Source organism: Terrapene carolina, unplaced genomic scaffold, assembly GCF_002925995.2.
Source record: "Terrapene carolina triunguis isolate 2854851 unplaced genomic scaffold, T_m_triunguis-2.0 Scaffold95, whole genome shotgun sequence".
NCBI lineage: Eukaryota > Metazoa > Chordata > Testudines > Emydidae > Terrapene > Terrapene triunguis.
The window spans coordinates 41363952-41384437 of record NW_020664446.1 but is presented as its reverse complement, the minus strand read 5'-3'; the positions used below and the strand labels follow the sequence as shown (position 1 = coordinate 41384437).

Below are 20486 nucleotides of genomic sequence, written 5' to 3'. Positions count from 1 at the left end.
TGGATAACTAGGGAAAAAACAACAATAACTGTACTTCTTTAAGTGAGGAAAATGTTGAATGCACATAAGTGGAAATGATTATGACTGAGTTATTATACAGTAATCCTTAGCATGGACGCTTCTCTCAAAGGCTCACTGTTGTCTCTAAAGGAATGGGCCATTCCAGTCTTTCTGAATAAAACATATGGTACAGAGCAGATGTAAAAAAGAGATATGCTTTTCAAAATGCATGAGACTATAGTTCCTCTTTTCCCCAGGCCTGTAATTTAAATATGACTTACAATTTTCTTACAGCATACGGTGTACGTTCAGTGTGTGCACGTGCTTGGATCTGTGTGAGTTAGTGTGTGCACTCGTAAGTAAATATCTGTGCATGTATCAGTGCATTTGCATGCCTTGGCATGTATGTGCATGTACATTTTTGAATGTACCATTATGATGAGGGACAGTCATGTCTATTTCCCAGTAATAGTGAATCCAGTCTGTATCCTGCCCACTATCACAGGTACCTTGCCTGATGAACATTCGGTCCCATCCAAGGGGGGCCCTTTCTTGGTTTTGCAGAAGTAAGGGTTATCTGGATGGCTGCACCACAGCTGCTTGCAAGGGTCAAAGGTTCTGAACTGTGAAGCAAACAAGAGCCCTGCTGTTATTTTAATGGGTAGATAATCTAACAGCCTCATCCACTCCCAACCTGAAATAATGAGCATGTGAGAGAGAGAGAGCAGGTAGAGTCAAGAACTCTGAACCTTTCCCATTGCAGAGACTCGGACCCCAGGGAGGCAGAAGCAACTTCATGAAATTAGTTTTGAAGTGGAGCTGAGAGCGTCTCTTGTTTCAAACAACTGTTTTCAACCCACTTGGACCCCTTCCCTCTCCTACAGTCTGAATGTGGACAATCCTAGCTCCTTCGTTTTGAAGTCACTTTTCTAACCCCCAGTCCAGAAATTTGTTGCAGCTCTTCCATCAGGGCAAACAGAAGATGCAGTCATCCTCCAGGGTGCTATCACTTCTGATCCAATCTGGCGAACGGGTGGGAAAGAAAAAGACTGGAGCCAGTCCCTCCACCCAAATCCTCTTGGTGGCTAAATAAACCACGCCAGACAATGACCAGAGACATCGCAAGATGCTACCAAACCCCGGACTATTTCACACTTGGCCCACAGAATCACTACGCACCCCCCCCCCCGCTGCCTCCTTAGCACACGCTATCACTGAGGGGGACTTCCTTTCATTCTACAGCAAGAGAAAGAGAAAAAATCCAGATCCTATTAATAGGAGCAATACTCACAGCTGTGCATGTTTTGTAACCCACACCGAAGTCAAAGCGGCATTGTTCATCCATAGAGTAATTGATTCCCGGGAGCTCTGGTAACTTGGGCCATTCATGCTCAAAGGGATCGTCTAGCAGGCAGTCATAGGAACTGGAGTGACATCAGGTAAAGACAAAGTTGGGTTGAATGTTGCAAAATTTACTCTCTTTCTCCACACCTTTCTTCTTTATTGTTTTGTGGTTTTACCTATCTATTTCCCTGACCCCCCTGCATTAAGATATCTTTACTCTCTTGACTATCCCCCACAACCCTTACATTAGCCACCACCACCATGTGCATTTTTCCATCAGCTAGGAGAGGATGATGCATGGCCTCCACCAAAGCCACTTCACAGGCTGGGAGCAGCACCCTCCTAGAAAAAAATTGTCTCCGCTACAACAGCTCTGGTGGTGTTCATCATCACTCGCTGACAACTCCTCCCTTGGAGTGAAGAACCAGCAAGTTCACTACCAGGTGCCTAACTGTCACTGTCAAGGAAAAACTCTACATTAGCAATAGGTGCTGTTGTCACAACACATTCAAGGTGATCAGAAGATTCCAGTCCAGGATTTATTGCTACTTCTCCTGCCCAAAATAAACAGGTTGAAATGCAACCAAATCCTGGCTAGATTCAGCTGGTTATAAATCTGTCCCTCTGGTAATTCTTTTTCAATTTTACTTCAAACAAATGCACAACTTACTGGGGTGTTACACTCTCTGCAAGATGCAGAACACTGGCCAGTCTAAAGGATAGGCAGGGGCATTGCAGATAGAAACATGCGAACTGCTCAACTCAAACTGCAAAATTACTTAATATCAGCTTTGATGTTTCCTCAAAATAGCAATGATTCACTTGAAGTGTTTGTGTGTGTAACTTTTTGTGAACTTCAGCTTCAGTGATATCTGCATCTTTTTTCAGGCTACTATTTGCACAGTCCGTTGAGTAAGAACCTGATTTGTTAAGGCAGGTCACGTGGAGAAGGTCACATATTTTTCTAGTGTGTTTCTGAATGGCAAGACCTATCCCAGGTGATCGTAAGGGTCATTTCACCAAAAGTCACTTTCACATAAACATTTTTCAATGAAGATATGAACATGATCTTTGGAGAAGCCCAGGGGCTCTCCCTTCAATATGTTTTTTCATGTATTGAGTATGGTATGTTCTGAGCCTATTCAGCAATGATCATCAGTCCATAGCACAAAATTAACAGAGGCTTGTCAGTGCAATTCATTATATCACTAGAAGAAGGGGAGAATTAACCGGGAAGCTAAAGCAAGCACTATCTTTCAAGGTCGGGGTTCAGAAACCAGAGTTAAGGCCCTAAGACAAAGTTTATATTGTGTCTGCTGCACAAGATTCTTTTTGGTTTTGCTTTCCTTATTCAAATGTATCTTTGCAATAAGATGCTTCCACTCTCATTCTTCCATGCATACGCCAGCTCATACAAATGCATGCAATCATTCATTTGTACAATAAAAACATAGACTAGCTAGTCTAAATCATAGTTGTTGAAATTGACCTACTGTATGTATCGGTTCAACTCCTGCTTGCTGCATCGGGACCAATGGTAACGGTGGAATGCAGCTTGCACCAGTGGTGCCATAATGCTCCCCATGCTGGTCTCATCTGCACACCGGTTCCCCTGGCCATCATGTTCCATACCTAACCTGTTAAAAAAGCCTATGAGTTGTGTTCCAAAGGGACATGCCAGATAGACAGTTATCAGTAGCATTTTGAATAAGGACATTTCCTCTAAAAGCCTCTATTTAACTGGATGAGGAAGGAGGCATATTCACTGTGTCTCTTCACTGGTTGGACCAATAGTTGCCACTTTTCCAGCATTCCATGCAATTCCAGCACCAGGTCTGCACAGAGACAGAGCAGGAATAAAATGCAAGGAACTGAACTTACCAGCTATGGCTATTAGAACTATGAGCCGGCCTCTAGGATATGGCTCAGGCTCAACTCAGGGGCATAAGAAAAGTCTTTGTCCAAGACAGGAACTTATAGAAGAGGCTTCTAAATTTTTCACGGCTGAGATCCTGAGTAGTGATGTGCTAGAAATTCAAGGATTGCAGACACTACAGGTCCTAGCAGATAATGCTCCATTTTGATCCTAACAGCCCCTTCAGAGTTAAATAAGGAACATTTTTTGATGGAACATGTACTGTCTGCCTGCTACACACCAATTCTAAATGTGAGCACAGGCACAGACCTTGTTGCAGAACTTTATTGGTCACATTTGGCCTGTGGGCTTCAGTCTGGGCATTTTTCCTTTAGAGGAACTTCAGAATGCTGACTTGAGAAAAACTCAACCGTCTGAAACCCAGAAAATGCGAAGTTAAGATTGCCCATGAAACTTAACACACTGATTGCAGCTGGAGCGTATGTAAACAATTCCCATTGGCTACTGCCAGGTCCAGGGGAGCAGAGGGTAAGTGGCACAGATTTTTTTTTTTAAATTTTATCCTCTAATAGTGCTATATGGAATCGCGTGAGAGACACTGAATGGATATATAAAAGGAGGTGAAGAGGTTGTACATTTCTGGGGTTGGCAAAGTAAAGATATGTGTGTTAACGGGGCACATTGGCGCATTGCTGAAAGACGGAAGAGTTAAGGTTCCATAGGCAACTTTGACTCTCCATTTCCTGGTTTTCAGAAGTTTGAGTTTTGCTCAAGTCAGCATTCTGCAAGATGACATACCACCAAGCAACCGTAACTCTGCATTAATGTACGTTGATTGTTTTTTGCCATTGAATACATATTCATACACCCATTAGCATTCCTGAGAGAACAGAAGAACAGAAATGAGATGGAAGAGGTCTATTCGTATCAAGATTGTTCACTACAATATTTTACAGAATGTTTGTCCAGTCTAGTTTGAAATTATTCAAGCAATAGGGCTTTCTATCACTTTGTCCAGAGCCTAGTGTTTCTCACTTTTGGAAATATTTCCTTCTGTAGACACCAAATATTGCTATTCTTGATTCCATCCCATTATTCCCTCTTACAGCCCCTTGAATCACTCTGTTCTCGACTGAGAGGCTGTTGTACCCACAGGAGAAGCAGTCAGACAACCTGGGGGCACTTGTACATACCAGAATGTGTCTGGTAATTAAAGGTCTTCGGAGGTTATGATTTACATCTATACATGAGTAGTAGGTGAGATTTTATGTTTCTGCCCACTTTACAGCACCTCCACCTACAGTTCATGTTTAGAAACAAAACCCAACATCCAAAGACATCCAATTTCCAGACTCATTCTGGTACCAAGTTGACAGATTCTAAGATATGCAGATATGTAGACTGTAAACTCTAAGGCAGAGATTGCCTTTGAGTTGCTTGCTGCACTTACTATACTACAAAGAGATTTATTCACTCCTGTATTTGCCCGTTTTAGCAGCCGTGTTAGTAACTTGGAGGGCCATTATTTCATCACATCACAACTTTTCATACATCAGCAAGTCCACTGCACATGGCAATGCTGAGCCTGGGGGGACTAAACACCCTGCTGAGCCACCGTGCAATGATGAAAAAAAAAAAAAAGATGAAATGTCCAACTGTCTCCTCCAATGACTTACACATGGCCGGTCTCGTGGGCAACCACAAATGCTGAGGAGAATCCATCCTCATGGTTGAGAGTGCAACTGCGTAGAGGGTGGCACATACCAGTGACAGGAGCATAACCTGGAGCGAGACAGAAGACAAAGCAAGAGAAAGGAGCTGGGGTGGTCCATGAGAAGGGAAAAACCACAAGCTAGAGCCATTCCAAATGTATTTCATGCCCAGCTCCCTGCTGAGGGACACGGACTCCACAGCTGCCTGGGAATATAAATGAAGCCTATCATATGTTCCACCAGCTCATAGCTCACAGAGGGAAACGGGCTTGGAGGGTATTAGATTTACACACTGCTTGAACCTTGCCTTGCCACCTGCAATAACTGTGTTGCATTCATTCCTGACTCATTCTCACACTAAAGGAACAGCGAACATTGTCCGTATCTTAAACAAATGCACCAGCAACTGCTATAATCCAACGGCCACCTGTTCAGATGGATTGAAAACATATTTGACAGCCTCCTCGCCCCTTTCTGCACCTATTCACATCTCTGACTGCATGTCTGACTTGCCAGCTCCTTCACAGATTAATCTCATAATAGTTTCCTTGTAATTTTCCTCAGAAGCTTGTTGCACTAGGTGGCAGAAGGGACTGCTCATGGGTTACAGAGTCTTCCACCCTTAGATTGCTGTTTCGACTCTAATCCAATCCACAGTTCCTGAAAACTGTAATCATTTGATGGCTGCTTGATAATCTATGTCAGTGGCTCTCAACCTTTACAGACTACTGTACCCCTTTCAGGAGTCTGATTTGTCTTGCATACCCCCAAGTTTCACCTCACTTAAAAACTACTTGCTTACAAAATCAGACATAAAAATACAGACGTGTCACAGCACACTATTACTGAAAAATGGCGTACTTTCTCATTTTTACCATATAATTATAAAATAAATCAATTGGAATATAAATATTGTACTTACATTTCAGTGTATAGTATATAGAGCAGTATAAACAAGTCATTTAGTTTGTACTGACTTCACTAGCACATTTTATGTAGCCTATTGTAAATCTAGGCAAATATCTAGATGAGTTGATGTACCCCCTGGAAGACCTCTGCATACCCCCACGGGGACATGTAGCCCTGGTTGAGAACTACTGGCCTATGTGAAATGGACTGGCAGTCTCAGCCCAGTTTATAGTAGAGAGGTGGACACCAATTGACAATCTCATGAAACAAAAACTTAATCAGCCTGGAAGCCAATCTACCTTCACAGCTTTTCCAGGTCAACGAGAGGGGTGGTGTGGAGCAGCCTGTACGCTGCAGCTGTCAGCACAATGGCTATTCTCTGTGGCAACTTTCATCAGCACTAAATTTAAAAAAAAATCCCTCTGACCCTGGAATGCTCCCTGGCATTTCAGGCTCTTTTGGGGCAATGAACAAATGGAGAGAACTAATCAAGGATGAGTGGGAAGTTCTCCCCTGTCCCTCTCACAAGTTGATCTAATTTGCACTAGCTATTCAGCAGTGAGTGATAGTATCTGGAGCACTGCAACAGCAGGCAAAACTAAGAGGGCAACATGTCAGGTAGGTGATAAGAGGGGAAAACAAACACTACCAAGAAAGAAACTTAAGCCAAGGAGTTTACCAAATACCTCAACTGGTCAGTACCCACTGGGACATGGACATGGTTTCCGGTGAGGTCATCTTGGCTGCCAGTGCCAAGAACAGGCTAATATTACACTTACATACCCAAACATTCCTAATATTTTCCATTCCATAATGGTAATGCATCTTGACTAACCAGACTGCATGTGCAGAATGGCACCATTGTTCAATTTAACCCCATCTCCTCCTACAGGCAGCAGACCTCCTATAGGCGCTGTGCTCTAACGACTGTTTCAGCCTGACTGACTCCCTCCCCTGGCTGGTATCCCTATTTTGAAGATTGACATTATGCTGCCGCTTTTCCAGGAAGCTTGTGACTGCAGTGACTTCACTGTACTTTGTATCTTCCAGGCCATTTGTTCCCCAGAAACCCAGTGGTGGTGGAATAACTAATATTAATTACTCCGGAACAAGGTGGAGGCAGAAGGATGTGAGTGGAAGTGAATCTAATTCATAAACTGAATGAATGAGTGGATCAGCACTTTGTACAGCTGGCCCAGGATGATAAAATAATAAGCAAAAGTGAACAGTTTCCTGAAGACATCAGTAGTTGACTCCATGGACACCCTGATAGGACTGAATGCCTGCGTTAAAGGCAGTTGTTAAGAAAAATGGAGTTCAATTAAATCGTTGTGTAATTCTTTACACTTGTGCTCTGTGTCTGCCTGTTTACCTCATGCTACAAGGAGTTTCCAAGACCAGCAACTATGTTCCAGTATTCCCATAGTAATGGTCCGTTACAAGTAAGGTAGTTAACTGGGCAAACACGGAACTGGACAAGACATGACTTCTCAGCTCCTACAGAGACAATGGATTGGGGTTCCGGCCATGAGAGTCATTTTTGTAAATAGGGATTTCAAGGAGGTAAATAAGCAGGGCCCTTCCAGGGATCTTCTGGAAATGTAGGTTGAGAGAGTCATAGAAGCTACATATTTGGGGCGAGGGCCAAGGGTGTAATACACCTTTAGGTGCTCCATGGTTGGTAGCCTAGCAGCCACCGTTGTTAAACAGGGATTTGGGACAGGGAAAAAAGAAGCCTCCCTGAAATAGTCTGAAGGTGGCAGCTCAAAGACTGAGCCACATGGAGCCCAGAAGAGACTAGGGAAGAGGAGAGGAGGGAGGAACGACAAGAGACCATGCTGTCTTATTGGGCTGTTCTGGGTCAGATACAGCCACTTATGGCCACACTGCTGGGCACACTAGAATTACTGCAATACAATCCCCAGGCCATTAAAGAGAAATCAGATAGTCGAAGATGGGGAGCAGGACAGGATCTATTGGGGCTTTGACTGGTAGAAACAACATAAATACACTTCAGGAGGACAACAAGGGGGGCATATAGCTGGCGAATATGCAGCAGTCTCCCAAACAGCTGATTTCTAATCATTCCTTAAGAAGGAGAATTCAATAATGATACAAATAGGCACCAGTCTATCAAATGATTACTCCTGACTTTCAATCACTCTTATTTAAGCGCCCTCAGGGTGCAATTGCAGAAGAAACACTATGGCCAATTCTGGTAGCTACCTCTGACTCTGGCTTAATAGTGTGCACCTTCTGAGATGCATGTGCACACAGAGTATGTGCCATGTTATGTATGTTTATTGAGAGACTGGATTGAGTACTATTTGGTGAATATGTTATTTGGCAATTTTGTCGGTTTTCAACAAATAATTTTTAATGATATTCAACCAGCTCAATAACCGCTGTAATACTACTCATCAATTAAATTGTTTGCTAAAAAAACCAGCAATTTTAAGTGAATAATTAGTTTGAATATTTTTTCTGACATTCAGCCAATTGTCCTTAGAAACAGAATGTATATTTTCTATAGAGCCTGCTTACTCTGGAATTTTCAAAGGATCATAAGTTTCTTAAAATACCATTTTTCTTTTTTTTTTCAACCCAACCGAAGTCAAGTTCTTAACAATGTAGCCTTCTCTTTGAACAAGTATGGTGAGAATTTTTTAACATGGGAAATGTGTGTTCACCCTCTCCAAACACAAATGGCTAAAGGGACTTTATTCAAACTCAAACTTTTACTCAAACTTTCAGACCAAAAAATACTATCTTCAGAAAAAGACCAATGCACAATTTTTGAGAGCTTAACGAAATCATCTGCTCTAGGTGAGGTGGTGGTCAAAATGGCAAGCAAGATGTGGCAGGCTGAATCAAGAAAAAGACAGAGTAATGTTGAAAGTACAAGAATCCCATTGTATGGGCCACACCTTAAATACTGGGTTCAGTTCTGGCCAAACCTTTTAAATAAATATATAGAAATGGTCCCAAGAGGGTCAACAAAAATGATTAGACCCATGGAAAGTTTTTCTATATGAGGAGAGATTGAATAGATTTTGTTTAGAGTTCAATACTGAATGGAAGGTCCATTTACTGAAAGGAAGGTCCAATTACTCTCTCAAAACAGAAGACCACCAATGAAGGAGGCTACCCAATGAATTAAAAGGACAATCCATTTGAAAATGATAAAAAAAATTACTCAAAAAATGCCTGTGAGCCTCACTGGCAAAAGGTTTTATTGAGGCAAAAAGCACAGTAGGATGCAAGATATGATGAGATATTTATATGGATAATAAAAATGTCCTAAGTTATATCAGCTAGCATTACAAAATATTCAGTAACGTAAATGATCCTGTTTCCAGACACATGCTAACCACTAACTGGATTTAGCAAGAAACTTCCTCCAACTGCCTGTTATCAAATTATTGCCCATTATTGAGGGTTTACTCCTTCCTGTGGCACATCTGGTGCTGGTCACTGTCAGAGGAAGCTACCAGCTTAGATGAACTATTAGTCTAACCCAGTATTATAATTCCTATGTTCAGACAAAGACCAGGCATGGAAAATTTCAAACCAATAGATTAATGCTTTGGAAAATTATGGGCATAGGAAAACAGGATGCTATAATGGACACAGTTTCAACCTTAACTATAGTGGCTTCAGTGTGTACCTGCTACAGAGGGAGGGAGGGAATCTTATTTTGTTTCAGTTTAAACATTCATTTTTTTCTTCAGTTTCAATGTGCGCTTGAGTGTGTTTCTGAAAATGATCAACTTGATTCCCCTGATTCTGACACCTTGTGGGACAATTTCAAGAATAAGACACTAGCTACTGCCAAGGATGTCTTTGGAATAACAAAGGAAAAACACCTTGACTGGTTCACAGGGTCTGAACATCTGCTGCTCCCACTCATAGAAAAGAAGAAGCAAGATCACTTAACTTTACTTCAACTACCAACTAGGTCCAGAACTCTTATGTTTAAAGAGGCTAAGACTGCGGTCCAGAAAGCCACCAGAGAATGTGCCCAGAAGTATTAGCAAGACCTGTGCAAAAAGATTCAGATCTGCTTAGAAAGAGGGGACCTTTGTGGTACCTATGATGGAATCAAAGAGGCACTTGGTTCAATTTGTAAAAAGACTGCAAACCTGAAAGTGAAAGATGATAACCATCCTGACAGATAGGCAAGAACAACTTGTCTGTTTATCAGGGTTGTGTCCTCAGTACCTTCCTTTACGGCTGTGAAAACTGGGTCACATACTCCGAAGAGGAGCAGAGACCGAACAGCTTCCACCTTTGATGTCTCCGAAAAATCCTTGCAGTCACTTGGGACCAACGGATCACTAACAACAAGATCCTTGAGAGAACTGGCCTACAGTCTATGCAGACTACACTGGACACAGACTTCACTGGCTGGGACACGAGGAACGTATGCCTCAAGATCATCTGCCAAAATCTGTGCTCTATGGCCAACTCAAGAACTACTCGCAATGCAGAGGAAGGTCAAAACTTTGATATAGCGACAAGGGCAAGCAAGGCCTCAAGAAATTCAGCATTCCCACTGACAACTGGGAGAACCCGGCCTCCTGCTCAGTCTGGAGAAGCCAGGTCAAGGCTGGTGCAGTCATCATGGAGAGCCATAAGAGACCCCAGCCTGAAGCCTGCAGGCGTGCCAGGAAGCAGAGTGTGCTCCAACCAGCAAATGGATCTGTAGCCACTGTGGGAAGGTCTGCCGCTCACGCAATGGGCTCTTCTCCCACACTACTGTTAAGCACCATTGACTGACTGACTGACAGAGCCATATTTCCTTTCGTCTGTCAAGATATTGGATGGCCACATAGTCCATATATTTAAGCTAATTCAGATACTTGTAATTTGTTTTATTGGGTTGGACTTCCCCATGCGATGGTTCTAGACTCTGAGGTCAATGGTTCAGTGCTGTTCCCTGCAATTTGAGCCAGCCATGCTGCTGCATTCTCTAAGCTGTATTCTGGCACCCATCTGCTCACTCAAAAATACTATGTGAAGAACTGAATGATCTATGGATGTCTACTGCAATTAATCTTTGAATTCACTGGTCCTAGGAAATTAAGAGGAGATATTCCAATGTGAAGTCTGTCAGTTAAGCACACAGATCCTATTGTTTGTTAGTTTGAACTATGTACTAGACTAAAGCACTCTGCTTTGGAACAGAGTTCTATGGGCTTGCGAGTTCTGCAGTCTTTTATGTGGATGAAGAGCAAGGGTGGACCTGTTATCAGCTAAAGACTGATTCTTGGAAGAGCTAACAGAGGCTAGCTCAAGATTCTTTTCCTGTCCCTCATCCTTCCCACACATACAAGAATGACTCAAGCCAAAAATGAATGTGTTTTTATGCAATGTTCCAGTTACTGGTGTGATTCATTATCTTCATCAAAAATCTCAGACATTGTCACCACAGTCTGGAAGTAGTCGTGTGAAGATGATGGTATTAAAAAAAATGGAACATGCTAAGACAGAGAGAGTAATTAACCCTCATATGGCCACAGAAGCCCGGCCACAGACATTCATTTTTCAAAATGAAAACGAAATGCCAGAAGGCACTTCATCAAATTCACTGATATCTGAGCTTCTGAGTTCCTATGCACAGTACAATCTCAGCCTCTAAGGTCAGAGGGCCAACAGGAGCATCGGAATTGCAAGGGTAGAAGGCTTTTATGGGTTCATGGAATGTTCCCATTCTCAGTTCTATGGTGACCAAGCAACTGGCCCTTTTAAAATCAGATTTTAAAATATTTTGTGTGCAGAGGTCCTCCCACTGGGCACAATGAGCAAAGCTGAAGTTTTATGCTTTCTTTACATTGTTGGGTTTTTGTTTTGGTTTTTTTGCAGTACCTGGAACATTATTGATATGTAAGTGTCTAACGTCCAACATAGTCATTGCTGGGTTTGTGATGATGGGGAGAGCCACATGATGAACTGACAGCCCAGTGTGAAGGTTTCAGCTCTCTCGAGACACATAGCAAGATTTATGTGCAGTGCTGGGGAGGAGCTGGTGGTTCTGGTACATGTAGGTACTGATGACATAGGGAAAGGTAGGAGAGAGATCCTGGAGGGCAAATTTAGGCTGCTAGGTAAGAGATTAAAATCCAGGACCTCCATAGCAGCTTTCTCTGAAATGCTTCCAGTTCCATGCGCAGGCCAGTTAAACAGGCAGAACTGCAGGGTCTCAATGCATAGATGAAATGGCGGTGTAGGGAAGGATAGGTTTCAGTTTATTAGGAACTGAAGAACCTTTTGGGAAAGACAGAGTCTTTACAGGAAGGATTGACTCTACCTAAACCGAAATGGAACCAGATTGCTGGCATGTTAAAAACATTGTACAGCAGTTTTTAAACTAGGGTTGGGGAAAGCTGACAGATGAGGAGGAGCACATGGTTTGGACAGGGACATCCCTTAGGGGAGGATCTATTAACAGGGATTCTCTATATTCTAGTAAAGAAGAGAGAATAGAAGTTGATAAAATAGGAGGTAGGAGCTGAAGAGAAACAGTCAAATGAAAAAAAGAAGTACCATTCAATTACATCACATGACGGCGGACAACTAAATATTGACAAATTTTATAACTGCTTGTATACAAATGCTAGGAGTCTAAGATGGGTGAACTTCAGTGCCTGGTATTAAATGAGGATATTGATATAATAGGCATCACGGAAACTTGGTGGAACCATAATAATCAATGAGACACAGTAATATCAGGGTAAAAAATATACAGGAATGACAGAGTAGATCATGCTGGTGGAGGAGTGACACTTTTTGTGAAAGAAAGCATAGAGTCAAATATAGTAAAAATCTTAAATGAATCAAACTGTCCTATAGAATCTCTATGGATTGAAATTCCATGCTTGAATAATAAGCGTATAGGAGTAGGAATATACTACAGTAACTCCTCGCTTAACGTTGTAGTTATGTTCCTGAAAAATGCGACTTTAAGCGAAACGATGTTAAACGCATCCAATTTCCTCATAAGAATTAATGTAAATGGGGGGGGAGGGGTTAGGTTCCAGGGAAATTTTTTTCACCAGACAAAAAATACTATATATTATATAGATATACACACAGTATACGTTTTAAACAAACAATTTAATACTGTTCCCAGCTATGATGATTGTGAAGCTTGGTTGAGGAGGTGAAGTTAGAGGGTGGAAGAGGGAGGGATATTTCCCAGGGAATGCCTTGCTGCTAAATGATGAACTAGCACTTGGCTGAGCCCTCAAGGGTTAACATGTTGTTGTTATTGTAGCCTCTCACACAAGGCAGCAGGAACACGAGGGAGGGAAGACAGCATAGCAGACAGAGACAGACACACACCTTGTATGTGGGAGAGAGAGAGAGAGAGAGTTGCACACTGCCCCTTTAAGTAAGCTGACCCACTCTTAAGTGCATTGTCTTTTTAAGTGGATCAGGAAGTTGAGACAGCAGCTGCTGCCCCAAGCTCTCTACGTCTCTCTCCGTCCGTGTCCCCACCCTGCTCTATATGGAGAAGGGGTAAGCGGGGTGCAGGAGCAGGGGGGAGGGGGACACCCTGACATTAGCCTCCTCTTCCCCCCCGCACAGCAAGCAGGAGTCTCTGGGAGCAGCTCCCAGGCAGAGCGCAGGAGCAGCACATGGCAGTGGGGGGAGGGACAGCTGAACTGCCGGCAATTGATAGCCTGCTGGGCAGCTGCAGCACAGGGAACTTAGGGGAGCGGGGAGCTGATAGGGGGCTGTCGGTCCACCCTGGTTACAAGCCCCCACCAGCTAGCTGCAACGGGCTGCTCTTCCTGCAAGCAGTGGACAAAGCAGGCAGCTGCCAAACGACGTTAGAAGGGAGCATTGCACAACTTTAAATGAGCATGTTCCCTAATTGAACAGCAACATAACGTTAACTGGGACGACTTTAAGTGAGGAGTTACTGTACCAACCTCCTGCCCAGGATGGTGATGGTGACTGTGAAATGCTCAAGGAGATTAAAAGAGGCTATAAAAACAGAAAACTCAGTAATAATGGAGGATTTCAACTCATAGATCAGTAATTGGTTAAAAGACAGGAAACAAAGGGTAGGAATAAATGGTCAGTTTTCAGAATGGAGAAAGATAAATAGCGGGTCCCTCAAGGATCAGTACTGGGACCGGTGCTGTTCAATATATTCATAAATTATCTGGAAAAAGGAGTAAACAGTGGCATGGCAAAGTTTGCAGTTGATACAAAATTACTCAAGATAGTTAAGTCAAAGCACACTGCAAAAAGTTACAAAGGGAACTCACAAAACTGGGTGACTGGTCAAGAAATGGCAGATGAAATTCAATGTTGATACATGTAAAGTAATGAACATTCAAAAACATAATCCCAACTATACATACAAAATGATGAGGTCTATCTTTCTTGAGTGGCAACAGCTAATTTATTTTGGAGTCATTGTGGATAGTTCTCTGAAAACATCTACTCAATGTTTGTAGTAAAATGGTAGTAAAAAAACCTAACAGAATGTAAGGAACCATAAGGAAAGGTCAAGATAAGAAGACCCCCATGGGATTCAATTTTGTCTTTTCTCCATTCCTTTTATTAAGTTCTAATCTTTATAACTTTTTCCAAGACCTTTGTGGACCTCAGCCTGTAGACACACAGACTGTGTCAGCAGGAAATCCCTTCCAATTGCTGGCTTTCCCCCAAGCCCAGCAAACTGCACATACATGATCGAGATGAATACAGTACCTTGCATACCTGCTGGACCAAAATCTTGCCTGGTGAGGAATACGGCATGGTCATGGTATTCAGCATGGTCTGGGTCTGAGCGCTGCTGAGAATGGGCCCAGCGGCAGACCTGCTCCAAGCTCCGAGATGGGTTCCCCCGCTCTATTAGGCTGACTGACTGGGGGGTGAAAAGAAAGGAGGGGGCATTACTGGGTGACAATGAACCTGTCCCAAGTTTTGAGGTATAGGGTACAGAAGATCCCCAGATAGAGTTTCCATGACATTAACAATGAAAACATAATATTTTAAATTTCATAGAATCATAGCTTAAAGCCAGCGAGGACCACCAGATCATCTAGTCTGACCTCCTGTATGTCAGAGGCCACTAAACACCACCCAGCCCCACACAGTAAACCCAACAGCCAAAATCAGACAGATGTATCACAACCCTCAGGAGACTAAGCTCTTGTGTATCACAGAGCGAGAACAGGAGGGGCACCGGTGCCCAAGGCCCCTCCGATGGCAGGGAACTGATTGAGATATACTCAGTTGATCCTGGCAAGTGACCTGCATCCCACATTGCAGAAGAAGGGGAAAAAATCCCAGATCACTGCCAATCTGATCTGGGGGAACACTCCTTCCCGACTCCATGTATGGCGATCAGTTAGACCCTGAGCATGTGAGCAAGAACCAGCCAACCAAGCAGAGAGAGAAAATGCTTTGTGCCACCTTAGAGTCCTGGCCCACTCCTCCCAGTGTCCCATCTCCTCTGATGCTTCAGAGGAAGGAGACAAAAAAAAAATAACAGAATATATTTGGGGCAAAATAAATCCTTCCTTGGCCCCTCCTCCTCCAGAAATTACAAACATGCAGCACCCCCAGAAATGGAGGATGTCTGGCACACAGTAAACGGAATAGCAGTATGGGGAGGGCTAATGCTGGACAAAGATCCCAAAGTAAGTGCCTAATCTTATGAAAACCTAGGTAAGATCTTCAAGCACAGCAGAGAGGATCTTGATTGCTCAGATAACCCATACATAGTAAACTGCATGGAACTCAATGTACTGTAGAAGGATGAAGGGCTGAGTTGGTCCTGTCAGGATTGCAACCTGTGGCTTCTAGTTCACATCTCAATGTTTAGACCTTCTGCTTTTGCCTCCTTTGCATCTTCAGTATATCATCGTCAATTAGATGCCGGCATTAACACCTTAGCTGAGAGGCCAGAAACCCTATCTCCTTCCTCAGATGGAAATGATGTTCTGTTGTCACCTGCCTGGGGATGCTTGCCACAATGTGGGCTGCCTCAAATCTTTTCCTCATGTACCTGGGAAACCATGATCACCACCTTCAGGATACACACAGTTTCTGCTCACCAGGAATATTTCTCTTGTAATCTTCCAGGAAATGCTGGTGTTCTGTATCTGCAGCAGCTCATAAAATGGCTATTTGCTTCAGTTCAGCAGTAACCAGACAGAGAAACCCTTCCATTGGTGTAGGCTGCATCTAGGGCTATGGCAGCACAGCTATGCTGGTAGGGCAGACATACCCTTTGACTCCTTAGAGGTGTTAAGGGTGTTCAAGACCTCAGAGAAAGCTTTGTATGCCATTTTGTTAGCATCATCACAACACTTTGGGCTTATGCTGAACATTATAGCACATTTAATGAGAGGATCTCAGTGTTCCACATCAGCTGACGAGCCCTGTGATTTAAATATTCTATTTACAGATAGGGAAATAGGCACAGAGTGGTCTAAGCTCACACAGCAAGTAAGTGACAAAATCAGGATTTGAACGCATGAGACTCACTGAGAGGCAATGTTGTCCAGTGGACTGAGCAGCAAATTAAGCCTGACTCCAATCCTGGCCCTGACACTGATTCACTCTGTCCCCTACGGCAGTTCACCTAACCTTTCTGTGCTCTGGTTTCTCCATTTGTAAAATAGGAATTAAAATAGTTACCTGATGGACTGTTGTGAGGATTAGTTAACACTTGTCCTCTGCTTTGAAGAGGTGAATCATGAAGGCCCCAATTTGGGAAAGCATTTAATTAAGTGTGTATCCATATTCACCATAGTACTTAAACATATGCTTCACTAGAATTCAATGGGACTTGAGCATGTGCGTAAGTCCTGTCCTGAGTAGCAACATTTTCCTGAATTGGGGCTTATGTAAGTGCTAATTATTACTGCTAGTAGACACTAGACTGTTGCTGTGCACTTAATTCCCTTTTGAAGGGCGACAGGGGAGTATTGTGCCTTGACTCTTACTTCGTACTACACGCACCCTCCACATTGCTCTTTGTCTTGGTGAAGAGCTCAAAATGAGTGCAGCTATAGCAAAACAAAAACCAAACGCCACAGAACCAGTCCAGAAAGCTTCTTCTCTGCACTGTGGTGTGACAGAAAATCCCTGCAACCAAAAATTAACCTCAGTTAACCAAATAAGATGTTAATTACTGAGAGATTAACCCTCCTGCCCTACCCCTTCCCAAGCCAGCTCAGAGCTGTAGTCAGCAGCAGCAGTGGGGGAAGGGTAAGAGTTCTCAATCAAAAACACAGGGGTACTGTAAGGCAGAGATGTCCTCATGTCTGCCTTCTATAGAAGGAAAATCTTTGGAGTCTAGGAATTTCAGCAAGTCTCACGTGAAACAGAGAGATTCAAGATTGTTTCGTTTCAGTCTGGCAAAGCCACAGCATGTGACAGCTGCTTACAGAGGGAATGGAACTAATATTTCATATTTAAACAGAAATCTATTTGCCTTTCACACTTAAGCAAAAGATCAAAAATAGCTCTTCAGAGCAGGGAACTTGCATTTCTGTTTGTAAAGCCCTGTGCAAATTTACCACACTGAACTGCATACATTATTTTTAACAACAATAATTGTATCTGCATTTAAAGTAAAGCATTTGCTCCTTTGTTTTTCCATTCTAGCAGGTCCTGTGCTGAAGTTACAATGCTGATTGCTGACCCTGTGAGATCCCAATCATTTCTACGTAACAGATTTTGATACCACATACATCTGCACAGAGGATTAGCTCAAGGAGAAGCTTGGCTGTGAGGAAGAGGATCTCTTAATGCAAACACTAATATATAACTAGACTGAATCCTGAGTCATCTCCCCAGACATACACACCAATCTGAAAGCAGGGGGTGCAAACGGGGAAGTTAGCTGAAGGTGTTGTTTTTATAGACATAACCCAGTCTGGAAGCTCATTGCATTCCTCAGCTGAAGCATGCTGTATATTGTGACTGTCCCCTTCCCCTAGATAGCATCTTCTGCTCACTCCAGCCCTGTATTTACCTGTCTGTAGCCCACCATGATCATTCTGACCAGGACAATGTTAATGTGAACCCCCAAGGACTCGTCGTGGTAAATTTCATCCACCTAAGAAAAAAAAACAAAATAGAAAATAAAGTTAAAAATAACCCTACTATTTAAAAAAAAATGGCTTTTGAAATGTCCTCATGCCTATAACAATAGCAAACCTCTCCAGATCCTATGACAGTACAGAGTATCTGATAGCTTTCTTCATGTGACTATTGATCTAAACAACAGAGGGTCCTGTGGCACCTTTAAGACTAACGGAAGTATTGGAGCATAAGCTTTCGTGGGTGAATGCCCACTTCATCAGACGCAAATAATGGAAATTTCCAGAGGCAGGTATAAATCAGTATGGAGATAACGAGGTTAGTTCAGTCAGGGAGGGTGAGGTGCTCCGCTAGCAGTTGAGGTGTGAACACCAAGGGAGGAGAAACTGCTTCTGTAGTTGGATAGCCATTCACAGTCTTTGTTTAATCCTGATCTGATGGTGTCAAATTTGCAAATGAACTGGAGCTCAGCAGTTTCTCTTTGGAGTCTGGTCCTGAAGTTTTTTTGCTGTAAAATGGCTACCTTTACATCAGATCAGGATTAAACAAAGACTGTGAATGGCTATCCAACTACAGAAGCAGTTTCTCCTCCCTTGGTGTTTACACCTCAACTGCTAGCAGAGCACCTCACCCTCCCTGATTGAACTAACCTCGTTATCTCCATACTGATTTATACCTGCCTCTGGAAATTTCCATTACTTGCGTCTGATGAAGTGGGCATTCACCCACGAAAGCTTATGCTCCAATACTTCTGTTAGTCTTAAAGGTGCCACAGGACCCTCTGTTGCTTTTTACAGATTCAGACTAACAGGGCTACCCCTCTGATACTTGATCTAAACAGGTGCAGTGGAACACTAAGAGGAGACACTGTCGGACAACATCTTTAAAAAGCAATATAATATTTTGTCTCTCTTGTAATTGCTTCTTCAAAACTTGAAAATAACACTTACAATAACTGCTGATCCCTTTCCAGGTAGAGCTGTTATAAGCAGTATCTCTCTGAAGGTTCAAACCCTATTTCAGCTTGTTAACCTCTTTTATCGCATGGGAGTCTCTGGTCACAGTCAAGAGATTCCCTGCTGAGTGATACCTCAAGGATTTACTCCACCCTTGTGTGGTGGAGTAGCATGTTCTTTAATTTCCAGACACTAAACGCAGCAGTGCCAGCTGTACTCCCCTTTCCCCTCACACGACCGCTAGTACATTAACTAGGTCTTTGTTCCGAGCTCCTCCTGCGCCTACACGTAGAGAGGTTGCTATTTGATGTAGTAGTTCTGGTTTGGGGGAAGGACTTACGTAGTATCCCAGTTCTGGGGATGCAGTGTAACAGTTCTTATGAAGCAGGTATTTCTATCCATGGCTCTCATTACATCCATTTTAAAACTCTCTTGGGGAACACAACGCAATCATCCTGCACTGTGGTGGTTCCCTCTCCAAAAGGGTCTTGTCGCTAACTCCTTGAAGAAAAACGCATTGTACTTAATAAGTAGCTAGTGACACTAGCCCACTACGGGGGGTGTAGTCTCAGAAAGGAGACACCCCATATCACTCTCAATTGAAGGAGACAAAAGTATGCTGGATGCAGGTCCTTGTCCACACCATGGACCAATGGCTATGGAGGGTGTGGAAAGTTTTGCAAATCCAGCAATTCAACTAGGTGGACATCCATTCAATGCTTTAGAATGTGCATTATTGCTTTGATACATCACTGCCCAACCCCCAGGAGCGTAGCTAGGGGGGGTTCAGGGGAAGCAGCTGCTTCCCCTCAGCACATTTTTCAAAAGCAGCGCCTGCCGGCCGGCGCTGAACTCCTACAGGCAAGGAGGGGGTGGGCAGCATGGCCGGACTCGGGAGGAGCCATTGGGGGGGCGGAGGGGGGGGGCGGGCATGGCCGGAGGAGCAAAGGGGCTGGCTCCTCGGCCATCACGCCCCACGCTCAGCGCGGCCCCAACATTGCTGCGGCCGCCTCCTGCGGCAGCTCAGGGCTCGGCGGCCGAGCTTCCCTCCTTCCTGCTTCCCTCGGCCCGGGCAGCCCGCAGCTTCCCGCTTCCCTCGGCCTGGGCAGCCCAGCATTAGCAATACCCCGCCCCTTGCTAATGCTGGGCTGCCCGAGCCGAGGGAAGCAGGAAGTTGCCGGGGAGAGGGGATCTGCCCGCCAGCTGCGGAGCGCTCGGCCGCCGAGCCCTGAGCCGCCGCAGGAGGCGGCCGCGGCGATGTTGGGGCCGCGCTGAGCATGGGGCGCGATGGCCGAGGAGCCGGCCCCTTCGCTGCCCCCCCCCCCATGGCTCCTCCGGGCCGAGGGACGCAGGAAGCTGCCGGGGAGAGGGGAATCTCGCCAGCTGCAGTCCGCCCCACTACTCCGCTCCCCCCAGCCCCCGGGAGAAGCGAGCAGCGCCCGCCCGCCACCCCTTCCCCGTGCCCGGCCCCCCCCACAGACCGAGCCCCTCCAGGGGGGGCGCAGCGTGGCCGGAGGAGCCAAGGGGGGGCGCAGCGCAGCGCGGCTGGAGGAGCCAGCTATGGGGAGGGGGCGCGGAGTGGCCGGAGGAGGAGCCAATGGGGGCGTGGCCAGA

The 20486-nt window shown here is 44.3% G+C and overlaps 1 protein-coding gene across 1 annotated transcript in view; it reads right to left on the bottom strand.

Moving 5' to 3' along the window:
• ADAMTS14 (ADAM metallopeptidase with thrombospondin type 1 motif 14) overlaps window positions 1-20486 on the bottom strand; it is a 101437-nt gene that overhangs the window by 23438 nt on the left and 57513 nt on the right. Inside the window, exons 5-10 of the mRNA XM_026650990.2 lie at window positions 17849-17932; window positions 14569-14725; window positions 4897-5002; window positions 2838-2981; window positions 1292-1424; window positions 510-623 (exon numbers count right to left, since the gene is read on the bottom strand). Of these exons, the coding sequence (XP_026506775.1) occupies window positions 510-623; window positions 1292-1424; window positions 2838-2981; window positions 4897-5002; window positions 14569-14725; window positions 17849-17932 (738 nt within the window). The remainder of the gene's footprint in view (window positions 1-509; window positions 624-1291; window positions 1425-2837; window positions 2982-4896; window positions 5003-14568; window positions 14726-17848; window positions 17933-20486) is intronic.